The sequence below is a fragment of the Ambystoma mexicanum genome, chromosome 1q (genome assembly GCF_040938575.1).
Source record: "Ambystoma mexicanum isolate Mex_15411 chromosome 1q, UKY_AmexF1_1, whole genome shotgun sequence".
Taxonomy (NCBI): Eukaryota; Metazoa; Chordata; class Amphibia; order Caudata; family Ambystomatidae; genus Ambystoma; species Ambystoma mexicanum.
Window position 1 is genome coordinate 1,471,823,010 of NC_090922.1, and position 16,074 is coordinate 1,471,839,083.

The 16,074-nt window shown below is 47.0% G+C and overlaps 1 protein-coding gene across 3 annotated transcripts in view; it reads left to right on the forward strand.

The window, feature by feature from the left end:
• Positions 1–16,074, forward strand: part of LOC138549874 (peroxiredoxin-2-like) — a 1,255,072-nt gene that overhangs the window by 133,953 nt on the left and 1,105,045 nt on the right. For all 3 annotated transcript variants that reach the window (XM_069642369.1, XM_069642370.1, XM_069642371.1), the window contains exon 2: positions 8,255–8,371. In XM_069642369.1, coding sequence (XP_069498470.1) covers positions 8,266–8,371 — 106 coding nt within the window. In that variant the 5' untranslated portion in view covers positions 8,255–8,265. The remainder of the gene's footprint in view (positions 1–8,254; positions 8,372–16,074) is intronic.

The window sequence follows — 16,074 nt, forward strand, 5'->3', positions numbered from 1 at the left end:
ACATACAGCAGGCCCTGCGTCTGGGTCACATTCGCCCATCAACATCCCCAGCTGCAAGTCCTATCTTCTTTGTGCCAAAGAAGGAAGGGGATCTCCGTCCTTGCATAGATTACAGGCGTTTGAACGCCATCACGGTAAAAAACCGCTATCCCATACCTCTCATTACCCCATTGTTAGACAAACTCACTCATGCCACGATTTACACCAAACTGGATCTTCGGGGAGCGTACAATCTCATACGCATGCGTGATGGAGATGAATGGAAGACGGCCTTCTGCTCACGACAAGGGTTGTTTGAGTATACAGTTATGCCGTTTGACCTCTGTAATGCTCCTGCTACGTTTCAGCGCTTCATGAATGACATATTTGGCGATATCCCTGAACGCCTACGTGGTAGTGTAATTAGATGACATATTGGCTTTCTCTTCCTCCCTCGATGAACACATCACACATGTCAAGGAAGTGTTGTTGTGTCTCCAAGCCAACGCACTATTTGCTAAACCCGAGAAGTACATTTTCCACACCAGTCAGGTTGAGTTCTTGGGGTTCCATATCTCTCCCGGGGGTCTCTCTATGAATCAGTCCAAAGTCCGGGCAATCAACGAATGGCCAATTCCGACCACACTCAAGCAACTGCAGTCATTTTTGGGTTTCGCTAACTTTTACCGACGATTCATTGCTGGGTTCTCCTCTATTGTAGCACCACTCACTGCGCTCACTAGCCCTTCAGTCCCCTATGTCTGGTCCGTGACACAACAAAACGCCTTTGACTCTCTGAAACCTATGTTCACCACTGCTCCGGTGTTACAACACCCTGACCCTGAACTCCCGTTTGTCCTCGAGGCAGACACATCCTCCTATGCACTAGGCGCTGTACTGTCCCAACCATGTCCTGCCACTGGTCGTTTGCATCGGGTTGCATTTCACTCTCGTAAGTTCATGGCAAGCGAATTGCACTACACAGTCACAGAAAAAGAACTATTGGCCATTAAGGACGCTCTACAGACCTGGAGACACCACCTCCTGGGCGCAAAACACCAGACGGTGGTGTTCTCCGATCATAAGAATCTCCAGGACCTTGCCTCTCTGAAATGTACAAACAGCCGACAAGTACGTTGGCATCTCTTCTTTGCCGCGTTCGACTTCGTGGTCAAACATAGACCTGGTGTCGGGCATGGGAAAGCAGACGGTCTGTCTCGTTCCCCTGGGGGGGAGGTTCTCCCATCCTTCCCTGAAACCTTGTTAAGTGAGACTCATGTAGTTTGTGTCTGCACACCGTCACCTTCTTTACAGTCCACCATACGACAGTGGTTCTCCCGCTATCCACAATCACTAACAGAATGGGATCCGGTTATGCAGGATGGGCTGTCCTTTGTACACAGGAAGCTCTTTCTTCCCACAAGTGAAACCAGGAACCTGGCGTTAGAGTGGTCTCATGATGCTGCCATTAATGGTCACCCCGGGCAGCATCGTACTCTGGACCTACTCAAACGCTGGTGTTGGTGGCCGACTATGAAACGCGACGTACAGAACTACGTCAATACCTGCTCAGTCTGTGCCCAGGGCAAGTCACGCAGGGGCCGACCTTTGGGTCTTCTTCTTCCTCTCCCGGTTCCTCCACGACCCTGGCACACGGTCTCAATGGACCTGATTACCGACCTGCCACGTACACAGGGTTTCGATACTATTTGGGTCGTTGTCGACTCCTATACCAAACTGGCCCGTTTCATACCATGCAAGGGGGTACCCTCAGCCCCGGTCTTAGCCAAGCATTTCTTTAGGTCTGTGTTCTGTCTCTTTGGCCTGCCCCATGTTTTGGTGTCCGATCGAGCCACACAGTTCACCTCCTGTTTCTGGCGGGCCCTCACCTCTCTGTTGGGTATTGATGCTCATTATTCCTCTGCTTACCATCCAGAGAGCGACGGGCAAACCGAGAGGGTCAATCAGACATTGGAGCAGTACCTACGCTGCCTAACGTTATAGTATCAGGACACTTGGCTTAACCTCTTGCATCTCGCTGAGTTTGCTTATAACAATACACTGCACTCTGCTACTGGGTTCTCACCTTTCTTCGCCCTCTATGGCCAACACCCCCGTACTCTCCCCATTCCGGACTTCTCCTCTTCTGATACCCTCGCCGCTTCGGCCTGCGCTCGGGATTTGGTCTCAGTCCATGCCCAAACATTGGTCCACCTGCGCGAGGCCCAAACCTCCATGAAAACCGCTGCTGACAGGAGGAGGGCGGATGCGCCTGCTTACAAAGTGGGGGACTGGGTTTGGCTCTCTACCCGCCATTTGCACATCCCTGGCTGTCGCAAACTTCTCCCTCGCTTTGTGGGTCCGTATGAGGTGGTCAAGGTCCTGAACCCGGTGGCTATGTGCCTGGCGGTGCCTCCCGCCTGGCGGATCCATCCGGCCAGGCGGGACGGTATTTCACGTCTCCCTGCTTAAGCCATGCCCTGGCCCTACCCGGTTGGCTGCCCCTCCTGCCCCGGTCTCTGTCTCGTCCCCCGATGTATTTGAGGTGCGGGCTATTCTGGGTTCCCATATACAGGGGCGGGTTGCAGTATCTAGTAGACTGGCTGGGTTACGGCCCTGAGGACCGCTCCTGGATTGCTTCTCGGGATGTTCACGCTCCTCGCCTGGTGGCCCGGTTTCACCGGGAACATCCATCCAGCCCACGTGGTTGTGGGCCTTTGAGGGGGGGCGCTGTCACGCCCTCTCACACATCCCATCTCTCACTTCCCCCCTCACACCTGTCTCTCTCATCAGGCGCTTCTCGCCGTCGTATTCTCCATTCACATCAGCAGGGGAAGCACGGCAGGCGGGATACCATGTTGGGCGGACTCGCCTCTTTTCGCTCTTTTCTGCGTTGGCGGTTGCCATGGCGCCTCCTGCACAGCCGGCGACGCCAGGATACCAGGAAGTACTGGCAGGCCCAATCGCTGGCCGTGTTGCGCTCCACGTAACGTGCGCGAGCGGTCACGTGATGCGTCACGTGACACCGCTCGCCGCTTCAAAAGAAGCCGGCAAACAAGACACTTTGCTTCACAGCTACTTCTACGGAGGACTGCCAGGCGTTACCTTTTGCTTCTTGTTACTCTCCTTGCCTCGACCTTGGAACGCTTCACTTGGACCTGCTCTCGGATTACCCTTGGACTCTGGCGTGCTCTCTGATCTTCCGGACATCTGACACCTGTTTGTACTCTGGACTTGCTTTTGGATTACCCTTCTGTTTCTGCAAACCTCGGATTGCTTCAAGTTTTGCGACGGATCAAGTCTTGCTCCACCAGGTGCTTTCAGGAGTGCCAAGTACATCATCTCAGCCTGCTGTGGGTTCCCCTGCTGTCTGCATAGGTTTCTTACCTATACTCCACCCCTTTTAGGTAAGCTGGTGTCACTGCATCTTGTTTGCTCCCTCTGCCAATTGCCTTTTGGGTGTTTCCTTGATTATAACCCTTTGCCTTACAGCACTCAGGGGTCCTTCCGGCGTTCCCGGTACCAGGCTGACGACGACACTCCCACCTGTGGCCTCAAAGATTGCTAGGGCAGTATTTTACATTCTGCTCGAGCGGTACTTGGGGACGGAGGCATTACATAACTGCACGACCATCAAGTCGGACCCATCAAGTTAGAACACTACCATTTTAGAGACAAGTATATTATTATTATTATTATTATTATTATTATTATTATTATTATTATTATTAATTTTATTATTAGGGTATATATTGAGCGCAGGTCTAGCTTCGGGAAGCAACAGAGTGAGTGCCTTACAATCATAGGGGGAAGAATAAGATTAGGGAGCATAGAAATAAGGGAATGGGAATCTAACAACAGGTGAGGGAAGGGCAGTAGTCAGTAATGGATTTACAAGTAACCAAGGGGCAGAAATAGCGGGGATCTAGGGGTTAGGCATTCCTTGAAGAGGATTGTATTGATGGGGAGGAGGTTCCAGAGTCTTGGGGCATAGACAGTGATGGCCTGTCTTCTGTTTTTTTCCTTCCTGCATGCACCATTGGAGTACAAGTTTGCACATGTCTTTAACTCTGGTGGATCGCAGGCCTCCGGAGATGGCGAGTTCCTCGGTGAAGTAGCTTGGGAACTTCAGGGTGACAGTCTTGTATATGATGTGGCAGGATTTGAAAATGATACTGGCTTGCAGTGGGAGCCAGTGCAGTTCAATGAGGGTCGGGGTGATGTGATCGAATTTGCGGAGTCCTTTGATGATTCGTGGTTCTGCATGCAGGACCACCTCAGGGAAGAAATGGTAGTTGCCAGAAGGCCTTCCAAAAGGACACTGCCACCATCCAGGTGGGAGAGGACCAAGACTTGGACAGCAGATCTGAAGTTGTTTTCTGAGATGAAGTGCTTGATATTTCACAGGAGAGAAAGTTTGTACCAAACCGTTTTTGTCTTCCTTGCAATGTGCTGTTTGAATGAGAGGTGTCTGTCGATGTCGAACCCAAGGGACTTGGCGCAAGTGGCTAGGTACAGTTTAAAGCCCTCAAGGTGCATAGCAGAGAGCCAGGTCTGGATGTCTGGGTGTTCAGTGTTATTTTTCAGCAGTAGGAATTGAGTCTTTCAGGGGATGAGCTTCAGGTAATACTGGACATCCAAGACTGGATCAATGAAAGGCAGGCCTTGAGCCTATTGGTATCTTAAGGTAGAGCTGCGTGTTATCTGCATATTGGTGGGTGTTGTATGGAGCAAGGGGGATTCCATGAAGTTCCATGCAAAGATTGAAGATCACAGGGGAGAGGATGGATCCTTGCGGGACAGGAGGTGGATAGTGTTGGTGATCTGGAGAAATACATCTGTACAAACTGGTGGTGATGAGCAAGGAATGATTTGGACCAGTTGAGGATGATCCCGCTGATCCCCATGCAGCAATGTAGATAGTCGGTGCGTGTCTGCTGGTCTACTGTGTTAAATGCTGCTGAGAGGTCAAGGATAACCAGGAGGAAAGGATGGCCATCATCAAGGATGGACCATCATCAAATATATATTTTTTAATGTAGTTCTGTACGTATATTACCTGTTGTTCCACCTCTAGCTTTCCTTTAAATTCCACATACACTTTTGCATAATTGTATAGTGTAGAATATCTGCCTAGGTTGTGCTTGAAATGATTCACACACTACTATTGGGTTCATCCTCTTGAGCCAGAGCAGAGATGTATGGCTTGCATACAGGAATTCCTGCCTTAGCAAGTCTTCACTGCTTGCATGGCGGAGATGTACACAATGGGCTAGTGCTGTTCTGTTGATGCAACAGTCCCCCCTGCATGTCTGCCATGCACCTTTCCATATTACCCTGTACTTTGCTTGTGCAGCAGCCCAGGCCCTATCCCAAGTCTCTGGGCCTTGGATTATCCATGCCCAGCAGAACTGTAACTTCACTGCCACTTAACTGTTTCCCTGCATCAATGCGACTTAATTCAGTTGCCTAGGCCTGCACTTTTGCTTGTAATGACAACATCCATAGTTGGAACTCCATGGGGCGGTGCACAAGAAGTAACATGTTTTACGTTGAGGTCATCACATCTGTGAACCTTAGGTGCTTGGCTGGCAAAACCACAAAAAACTATCCCTTTTAATGGATCAATGGAATGTCACTTTGGAGGATTGGTGGTAGAATGCGCCGCCCCAGGTGGTCGGATATACAACACATAAGTGGCATTCTGCCCACAGAAGACACATCTCTGGTTTACTGTTACCACAAGGATATCTAATGTTGTAGGATACAAGGTACAACATGCTTGTGGTTTGACAGCATCTGGCTCATAAGATGAAAGCGCTTATCAGACCCGAAGTAGATTGGCTGTGCTTAGGTAGCCATAGGATCAGATGATATTGTAGTACTTTACTGGAAAGACATCAAGTCTGTAACTTATGAACATTGGGGAACATCTTCTTAATTAAATGCATTTAGATGGAACTGAATACAGTGAGTTACATTTACTGTATAAACTTGTGCCCGTAACTTGTGAAAATTGTGGAATATCTTAATGAAATGTATTTAGATGGAAATGAATAGTTACATTTATTGTCGGTCAAGTGGCACAGCGAGTAGAGCGCTCGCTTTGACACCCGTGCAGAGCCTGTTAACGCAGGTTCGAATCCCGGCGGGGCCAAACTCAGCCTTTCATCCTTCCGAGGTCGATAAATGAGCACCACACACCGTGGGTAATAATAAGCAGCGCTCGGATACCTGAGGGTTTGTAGGGCTATATAAAAGCCTAATTATTATTATTAATTATTATTGTCTAAATGTATCAAAATGCATTCGATAAATACTGTTGGAAGGAGCTACCAGAAGATTTCATTACATAAAACTTGCATTGACTTTGTCTAAGGACAATCTAATTGATGATACATTTTTGGGATGGGACAAGTAGATAAGGTAGCTCACTGAACTGTACTGCAATGCAATCTAAGCACCAAATGTAATACAAATGAGCATAAAAGTAAGTAGTAAAATAATCTTGAAGAATTGCATAATAACGCAGTGATCTTTCACCCTAATTAATCAGTACCAAGGAGAGCAGCCTTAAAGCCTCATGAGCCTTCACCCTAACAAATCAGCCCTAAGGGCATTAACTCACTCGTAAACTCATGAGCCATAACAACGTCATGAGCCCTCGTCCTAACAAATCAGCCCTAAGGGCATTAACTCACTGGGAAACTCATGAGCCATAACAACGTCATGAGCCCTCGTCCTAACAAATCAGCCCTAAGGGCATTAACTCACTCGGAAACTCATGAGCCATAACAACGTCATGAGCCCTCGTCCTAACAAATCGGCCCTAAGGGCATTAACTCACTCGGAAACTCATGAGCCATAACAACGTCATGAGCCCTCGTCCTAACAAATCAGCTCAGCAAACATAAACTCACGGCCAAGCTCATGGTGCATAATAACGTCATGAGCCTGAGACCTAACAAATCAGCTCAGCAAACATAAACTCACGACCATGCTCATGATGCATGATAACGTCATGAGCCTAAGACCTAACCTCACGACCAAGCTCATGAGGCATGACAACGTCATGAGCCTGAGACCTAACCAATCAGCCCTGTTGACAGAAACTCACTCACAAGCTTATGATGCATAATAACGTCATGCGCCTGCGCCCCAACAAATCAGCCTTGTTGACATAAACTCACGACCAAGCTCATGATGCATGATAATGTCATAAGCCTGAAACCTAACAAATCAGCCCTGATCACATACACTCATGCCTAAGCTTATGAAGCATAATAACGCCCGAGCCTGCGACCTAACAAATCAGCCCTGTTGACATAAACTCACAACAAAACTCATGAAGCATAATAACGTCATGAACCTGAGACCTCTAATCGCATTAGCTCACCGTCAAGCTCAGGAATCACAATTAAGCCATGACCCGTTGCCCTAACAAATCACCCTTAAGGACATTAACTGCCTGATTCATGGAATTATTTGCACCGAAAACAGGGATTTGTGCGCCATTCTGCCCGCAAATCCCCATTTGTCAAACAGGGATTTGCTGGCAGAATGGCACACAAATCCCTGTTTTCGGCGCACATAATTCCATGACTCAGGCAGTAAGTCTGTCCAAAACTCATGAATTATAGTAGCAGAAACACTACACAGCTGTATAAGTAATGAGTTGAACCCTCTTCATTAGATGATTAAATATGTCACACCGCCCTTTTTACATTATTTAGCTGTAGCTTAATCAATAGTTAACTTGAGTAATTGTTGTGTTGTGTGTCTGGTGAGGTGGAAGGAAGGGAGGTGTTAGGAATGGTATTCCTATTATATGTTTATTCCCCTGCTTTATCCTGCTCCCTGCATGCATGGTGTGTCCCTGTAGGTGTGAGGTCATGAATGGAATGCCTGGAGCCTGACTGACTGGAATGCTGAGTGTATGTCATTCCGCCCAGGCCAGCTGGTGATGATGTAGCCTGGGTGCTGGGAGCCAGTGGGTTTCCTTAGTACTGGACTTCCTATCTCCTTGTGATGCAACCTGAATAAAGTAACCTGAAGATCACAGCTGGCTACCTGAGTATACTTTATAATGACCCTGCCTACTGGTCTTAACAGTCATTTCTTAGCATTTGAAAATAAATGGCATTTCATTTATAATAGCCAGTTTCTTCACAGGATGCTTGTTACCAACATATGCACTCATGTGGTCTTTAAGGGGGTGTAGAAGCTGGACCTTGCTACCAGCCTCATGCTGTGTCCATTGTGTTTGTGATTGCAGTTGGTACCAACATGACTTCCTGCAAGGCGCAGGTTGGGAGGCCTGCCCCAGATTTCAAATGCACAGCGTTGATGCCCGATGGTCAGATGAAGGAGGTCAAGCTCTGCGACTACAAGGGTAAGTCAAGTCAGGGCGCGCAAAGATGGGGTTCCTCGGAAGGTTAGGAGGGGGACATTGCAAAAGCACTTCCGGTAATGCCATCCAAAGGAGGAGGGCGCACATGTGACACAAGTGTGCAGCCGGGTCATTGCCTCGCTTACCAATGTCCTCATGAAACCACACAGGCTGCCTATCTGCAGCACTACACAGGCTTCCATTGTGTCATGAAACCCTCAAGTGAGTCACGCACCTTTCACAATTAGTCCCTCAAGTGAGACTGCTGGGAGGGACTACTTGTGATTACAATCTATTACTATATGTCACCAATTTGAATGTGTGTATTGCTATGTGTTGACTGTTCTGCTGAAATGATTGCACTACCTACTGTTAAAGAGATAATAGGAGAGTTTGAGTTTCTTTCTACATGACACATGGAATAGCTGTACCATGTTAGGGGATGTATTGAACTCAGCCCCCAGGAATTGCTTGAGTGACATTGGTCTTTTTTGAATAGGGCATGCAGGAAGGCCATCAGAATTATTTTGGTTTCCTACCTTTTCCTCTACCGCTCTGTTTGGTGTTCGGGGAGCTCTGTTTGAGGCTTGACATGAGTTTTGCAAGGCTATGCCTTTGCTGAAGAATCCAATCTTCATTATTATTCTGCATTATAACCTCCTGGTGGCTCTTCCCTGGATAACATTAATGAGGGAGGTAGTTCCCAGAACTGCAGTGAATATAGACCAGGGTCATGACCATCACGCCTTAATCCTATGTGACGGAAGCTGGTCATTTCAGCCAGCTATGGATTCCATGTGGCCGAGGTCTAGACGTGGGGCCTTGTGGGGTACGCTGCGTCTGTGGGGAATACATGAAGGAAGGGCTTATGACAATTCAGTCTGATGTTTCGAAAGAGATATTGGGATCTGCCAAGGATATGATGATATGATAAGCTATTTATAACGCGCTTAATACCCAGAGGTTTCTAAGCGTGGACATGGGGATCGAACCTGTGTTGCTCCACGTTGCCCCTGAGCTATCCTTCCGAGATACAATGGGAACAACCATGGCTGAAGATAAACGGGCAATAGGCTCAGGGGAGTGGGATGATGTGTGGAGACATCAGTATCTAATTGGGATAGGTGGCTGGCTGCTGGGAGACATAAGATGTTTTAGTAGAAAAATCTGGCTGATGGGAGACATATGCAGCCCTGTGTGGGACTGGAGAGACAGGAAGGCCCCTTGGGTTACACAAGTGGTCGAAAGGGAAATAAAGGGGACTGTCCAAAGAAGTTGATGTCTGATGGACAGACATGGGTGCTAATCGGAAGCTTTGGAGGCTGTGTTTAAGCGGCATGGGGAGACAAGGGAGATTATTTAAATTAAATTAAAATTAAATTAAATTATTTGTACTGATGCAGTGATTTGGAGGCTGAGAAGGAGGTATGGGTGACCAATGAGCAGGCAGGGGAGGCATAGGAAGTGGAGACCGGCAACAGTAACGGGAAACCTGGAGCCTGAGAGGATTAAATAATGCGCATGAGAAGAAATGAGGTCATCAAACTAAAATTATACAGAGCTGAAGAGGACACATGGAGGATGAAGGAAGATACAGGAAGCAAAGGCGGGAGGCATGTTGGCTATTGTGGAAACATGAGGAATAATGAGGAGGCAGGAGGCTGTGAGAAAGATAAGATGGATAAGTGGCCGGCATAGGAGTGCCTCAGTGTGATATGGGGCCTATGAACAGACATGGAGGCTCTGGGGGGATATGGAAAGGATAAGTGGGAAGTCAGGCTGCTATCATGGAGACATCATATAATATCATATCATATCAATTAGTGGGAGGCCTGGGAGGCTATCTCGGAGACATCAGGACTCCAGAAGATACCTGATGGCTGTGGGAGAGGATACGCGAGAGGCATGGGGGCTAACATTGAGGCATTGGACTGATGAGACATGGAGGCTCTGTGGGCAGTTAGTTAGAGGATAGGTGAGAGCCTATCATGGAGATATGGTGACTGATAAGGGTGCATCGAGACCTTGAAGGAGATACAGAAAGTGGGAGGCATGATATGGGGACGGATGACGAGACAGCGGCTGTGGCGTGGATATGGAGAGAATAGCTGGGGGCAAAGGGTCCATGAGCGAGGCTTGGGGACTGATGTGGAGACTTAGGGTTTTGGGGCGGACATGTGGTGCTGGTTGAGAGGCAGAGGATTGTGGGGATATAGAAGAGACTATGAGGGAGATACGAGGGGCTGAGGCAGAGACTGGAGGAGTAAGTGGGCGAGCATGGACATTAAAGGGGCAATGTAAGGACTAGAGGGGAGACCTGAGGAAGCCTAGGAAATGAAGTGACGAGATCATAAGGACACTTGGGGGAGGTGATTGGGAGGGAAGGGCTGTGGGAGAAACCTGTCAGTCATAATAAGGAGATAGCTCCTTCCTGTCCGTTGACTCTTCTATACCATATTTTAAAACCACTCTTTGTACAGTTCTATCAGCAGAGTTGCTGGAGAACGTTACATGGGTGTAAACACCGACACAGTACTCTCAATGTGTACTTTTGCTGTGGAGATTGAAGGTGTTCACTGGGAGGGGGTACACTCGTGCATTATGGGAGGCAGAGTGGCACAGGATTTTTGTAAACCATACCCAGAAGCTGAAGTAAGTAAGACTCATATATAATATTATATAATGTATGCAGCTATGCATCACTCTGCAATAGAGCTGATTTCTTTTAATCTTCTATGACAGGTGACATCATCAGAAAAAAAGATATGCATAGTAGACCTCATGTTAGAACACATTTGCTTGCCGTAGTTTATAGGGACCTTGTACCACAGAATAATTACATACAGTTAGTTTGGTTTGTCTATTTGTGATATATATACATAAAAAGCACAAAGTATTCCTAGAAGGTAATGCAAAGATTTAAAATACAGTAAATATTTCAATGAGCATGAAAACAATTCAGTGTTAAGCATACTCCTGAATTGCAAAAACAGCAAGTTAACCAGGTCGGCCTTAAAGGTATTGTTAGTGAGGCCGTTCAGACCCAGGCTCGGGCCTTCTTGCATTTCTGTAATAGGTTGTGAATAACTTAAATCATTACCATCATTATCAGGGGGAGATCCAAAGAGATCCTGAAAAACCGGATCCAATTAGATTCTGGAACTGCGTTTAATTGCGAAGTAATGGTAATGCGATCTTGATTATTGATTAGGGACCAAAACGACCTCACATTGGAGATAATCAGGACTTGGAGCATGGTTTCAGCATCACACTACATCATTAGCGCTCTCTTGGGTTGGCAGAAATTCTTGTATTTTTGCTTAATTTTCTTTGCAGAATTCCCTTTTGTCACAGGATCCTGGGTAAGTTGTTGACATAATCGAATGGAGTTCTTGGTTCAGGATTGCGATATTGGTCTCGGACCAGCAAATTGCATTACCTGTAGAAGTAGCTAGTGAATGCGACAAATCTATCTGTTCCCTGGTGATTAATGCAATGTTGAATTCAGCTTTTAGTATTCCATGATCACCCCAATCATTCCTGAGCACAGTGAAAGAAGTACAACAATTCGACAAGTAATCATCTACAAAGACATAGTCCAGAGTCGATGATCTAACCCCTCTAAACCATGTTTGCGTATTAGTTGCTTTGTTAAAGTCCTTCCCATTCAATGGATGAAGCCCCAATCTCCCTGGAGCAATGCACCAGCTTCTTCCTGCTTGGAATTTCAAATTCTGACGATTGTTCAATCAAATCGTTTTGCATATCCTGTAAAGCACAGTTAGCATTTAGATCCATGACCTTTCCGTCAAGGTTACCAGCTGACCATAGAAGAATGCAGGCGCATATCGCCGCTAGGAAAGATTTAAGCTCAGCAATCCCCTTGTGCCAATAAATATTCACCACTAATAGTTTGAAAGTCAGGTCAGCTGAGGCCATAGCAATTGCCATGGCCCCAAATGGAAGTTCATCAAAGATTACAGCGGCCATTTCCAAGGCCGAATCCACAGCAATTAGAAGCCCTCCGGATGCCCTCCCACCCTTACTGGCCCTTGCTGCTTGGTTGAACACTTGAAAGCCATCAATCACTGGGGCCTCGATCAGCCAGGTCTCTTGGAGCAAAATGCAGTTTGCTTCTTTGAAGGTAGTCACAACAAGCAAACAAGCAATTGGTAAAGAGATGGTGGCCGCCCCTCGTATTCCACAATGTAATAAACAGGGACATATCTCTCTTCACAGGAGAAACAACAGTAAGTTGACTATGGATCGGGTTTATGCCACAGTGTTGATGTGAGTGACGGCCAATCGATATCATTGCCATCAGGTTGTTCATCAACACTAACCACATATGGGATGGACCATAATACGCAAGCCCCCTCATTGAACTTAGTCGCCGCCCTCATGTAGCAATCAAAGCCAAGAGCTTGTAGGCTAAGCCTGTTAGAGTAAACAAGCTCCTTGACCAAGTTTGAATTAAAATGAATGATAGAGGTTTCTAGATGGTTTCTGTCAGGGAAAGCAACAGAGTCAGTATCAGAGGAGGAAAGTAAACCCAGGGCTGGTATTTCGGCATAAATATGCAGGATATTAGACCTATTTAAGCAGACCAAGATGTTAGGGCCCAATAGGCTAGTTCATTTTTAGTAAGAACTCACTTTTACTTGGAGTCGGTTCTTTCCTAAGGCCCACCTGGTTTCTATTGTTTCCGCCCCACTGATCGTCATTTCCTCTCGCTTGTTGCAATATGCTGTAAGATTTAGGTCTCTTGGGCTCAAGACTAATCAAATGGGCCCCAATCGGCTGATGTACATTAGCCTTGTGTGGTCACCCCAGGAGTTGCCCCACACCTGCTGCCAGAGTTGGTTATAAGTTGGGAGGTAGTTTCCCCAAGACATGAGCACCAGAAGCAGTGGATTGCCCGTACTTTTCTACACCCCAGAACCAGAATTACTGGATTGGCCCAGGGCCTTAGTGACAGGGCAGTGCAGAGCATACGGCCAGGGCCCCAGGTTTTTAGAAAAGGACCTACAATCGTAGTTCCGCTGTGATGGGAGGCGAGCGGGGCCCATTGAGGAAGGGTTCACTATACCGCCCACACCAGAAGCAATAAGGTGGTAAGGAACCTGAGTATCTGGACAGTATAGAGACTGTAGCAAGTTATCACCTTTGGACAGTGTAGCCTTTTCCCCTTCATATGATTGCAGACCACGATTGAAAAGGTTATTAATGCACTCAGAGCTATTAAGGACGGGAAATATGTTTTGGACTACCCGTGTCGCAATAAGCCTGGGCAATAGATCACACATGACACCTGTGCTTATCCTCTGATTCGATAGAGAGGTAGGTGGGGATGCAGAACTGTCCTGGGGCACAGAGTCCGTCTGAGAAGTAAAGTCTGCTGTAGATGGCTTCACATCCGGTTTTTCCAAAGTTCTCCCTTCTTCCAGCAAAGGAGACACATTTGATGCTGAAAACGGCTTGGAATTGATTCGTAAGGCACTTTGCATGTTTCTCCGCGATAGCAGAAGTTTTTTTCTCTGCATTTCTAGCCATTTTTACCTTGTTGATTTGTTTGGCGAGGATAAGTCACGGGACTCAGTGGACCCCTCGCCAAGCCTCTTTATGTTTGTCTAAGTTAAGAGGGAACGAAGGTTCCTGGGTCAAATCATTCGTAACATAGCCTCTGTAGTTGGACGAGAGGGCAAAGAGACGTCTTTCAGGTTGCAGCACTGGGGAGCAGGTGCGACAGAGGTAGAGGCCAAGACAATTTCGACATACTGGTCGACAGACTGTTCGGCTATCTCAATTATCTCATCAGAGACTACACTTTTTCAATTGGGCGGCCAAAGCCCACCGCCCTGGCTTGCCAAACAGCCTACAACTGGGTAAAAAACGCAACGCCAAACCGATGGTATACAATTTGCCATTCACCTCAGTTATCATTGAGTTTGTGGTCTTCATTTTTTTCCAGATGTTATCATACAGAGCAACAAAAGAGCTTAAGACCATATTTAGTGCAGAGACGGTAGGATGGGTCGGGCTAATTCTTTCGTCGACTTCACAGAGTGTATGATGCATTGCAGGGTTTTCAGTATGGTCGGCTGCCTCGGCTGAGGACTGACTGACCTAACACGAGCATGACCATCAGGTTCGTTGGTAATCGAGGATTTATCAATGATATTGGTTAGGTCAGATGGAAATCCCAAATTGGAAGCATTGCATGTTTGTTGAATGACACTGCCGACAATATTATTAGGCGGTATCCCCATGTGTAGGTTATTTTCCGGGGCCTGGTCGGCAAATTCAATCATGTTGAAGTCGGTGAGATCTTTTCTCCCGGCCATTGCGCTTTGTTCCTTCATAATGGAGTGATCCAACATTGGAATGGCCATTCCTTTTACTGGAGCCACAGATTTTGATTCCGTGCTTGTGGTGATTGATTTCACAAAATAATGGTCTATAAATTGCTGACCGGCAATTGGGGAGAAAACAGAGTTAGAACGAGGGCTTTTAAGGTCAGCAAATTTCTTTTTTGGATTTAGGCATGCCCCCAGGCCTTTGACTCAAGGGTTAACAATTCCCGCATTTTCCGCGCTGACCGGATTCAACTGGTCATCAGAGTTCAAAGTAAGCTGCGGGATACCCCCCAAGTCGTGATTCATGGGGAGTATTTGCCATTCCCTTTGAGCGCTGGAAGAGGGAGGAGTAAATTTGCAGAGTGAGGCAGACTACAAAAGTACGTGAATACTGCAGCTTGCAAGGCATTCTGGAGTTAGTAGTTCTGGTTGGTCTTCTTGAGCAGATTGGCCTGATCTCATACTGGAAGTGTACTCAAAAGTTGGCGTGAACGTGAGCAGATCAGGGTGCGCCACACCACCAGAATGGAGACAGCGGCAAGCCTAAATCAAAGGGAGACATTTGCTGCAGTCTCTTGGACGCTTCAAGTCAGCAAGCAAACCAAAGAGCCTCGAAGTGTTCAGCGTACTCACCGAAAACGTCCGTAGCACAGGTAGCCGTTACAGCAGGCGGTAGACCCAGCAGTCCTCGACCATCGGGCCGCGGACTGAAGACTGGCTACTTGTCAGTCTACTTTGTGGGTCGCTTCGCAGGAGTTGCCGGGTTTGTAGGTGCTTCCTAGTTTGAGCTTGTGAGGCAGGAGGCAGGAGCAGCAGCGAGCAAGATGAAGAGTAACCAGTAGACACTGCAGACTGGCCACTTGTCAGTCCACTTCACCCATATGTTTGTATAAAAGAAACATTATTTAAATTAACTGTTGGGTAACACATATCCTCAATGAGCTTCACATTACAGAGATGAAAAACAATACACATATACAAGTTAGTGATTTTTAAAGACAGGGCTATACTTCTGGTATAATTATGCATAATGTGCATTATTGTGGTGCAACAGGGCTGTGCAGAATACATGTGTCTCTTCTTAACATCTGTCTCTTCAACATTGTGGGAGATTTTCTCATGACAGAATTGCATAATCCAAGCACACTTTGTTTGGTTCAATAACTAAGGTGCCTTTACATGAAATACCCCCTACAGCGTGCTCAGGAATGTCCTCATATGATGCAAACGAGGATTGTCAGACTCGTTTCTTCCAAAACGGATCGATAGCAGTGCCTTGGCTTTGCTCAATGCCTTAAAAACAACATATTCTGGATTCCACAGTGTTCAAAATAAAGGACACATGGTTCG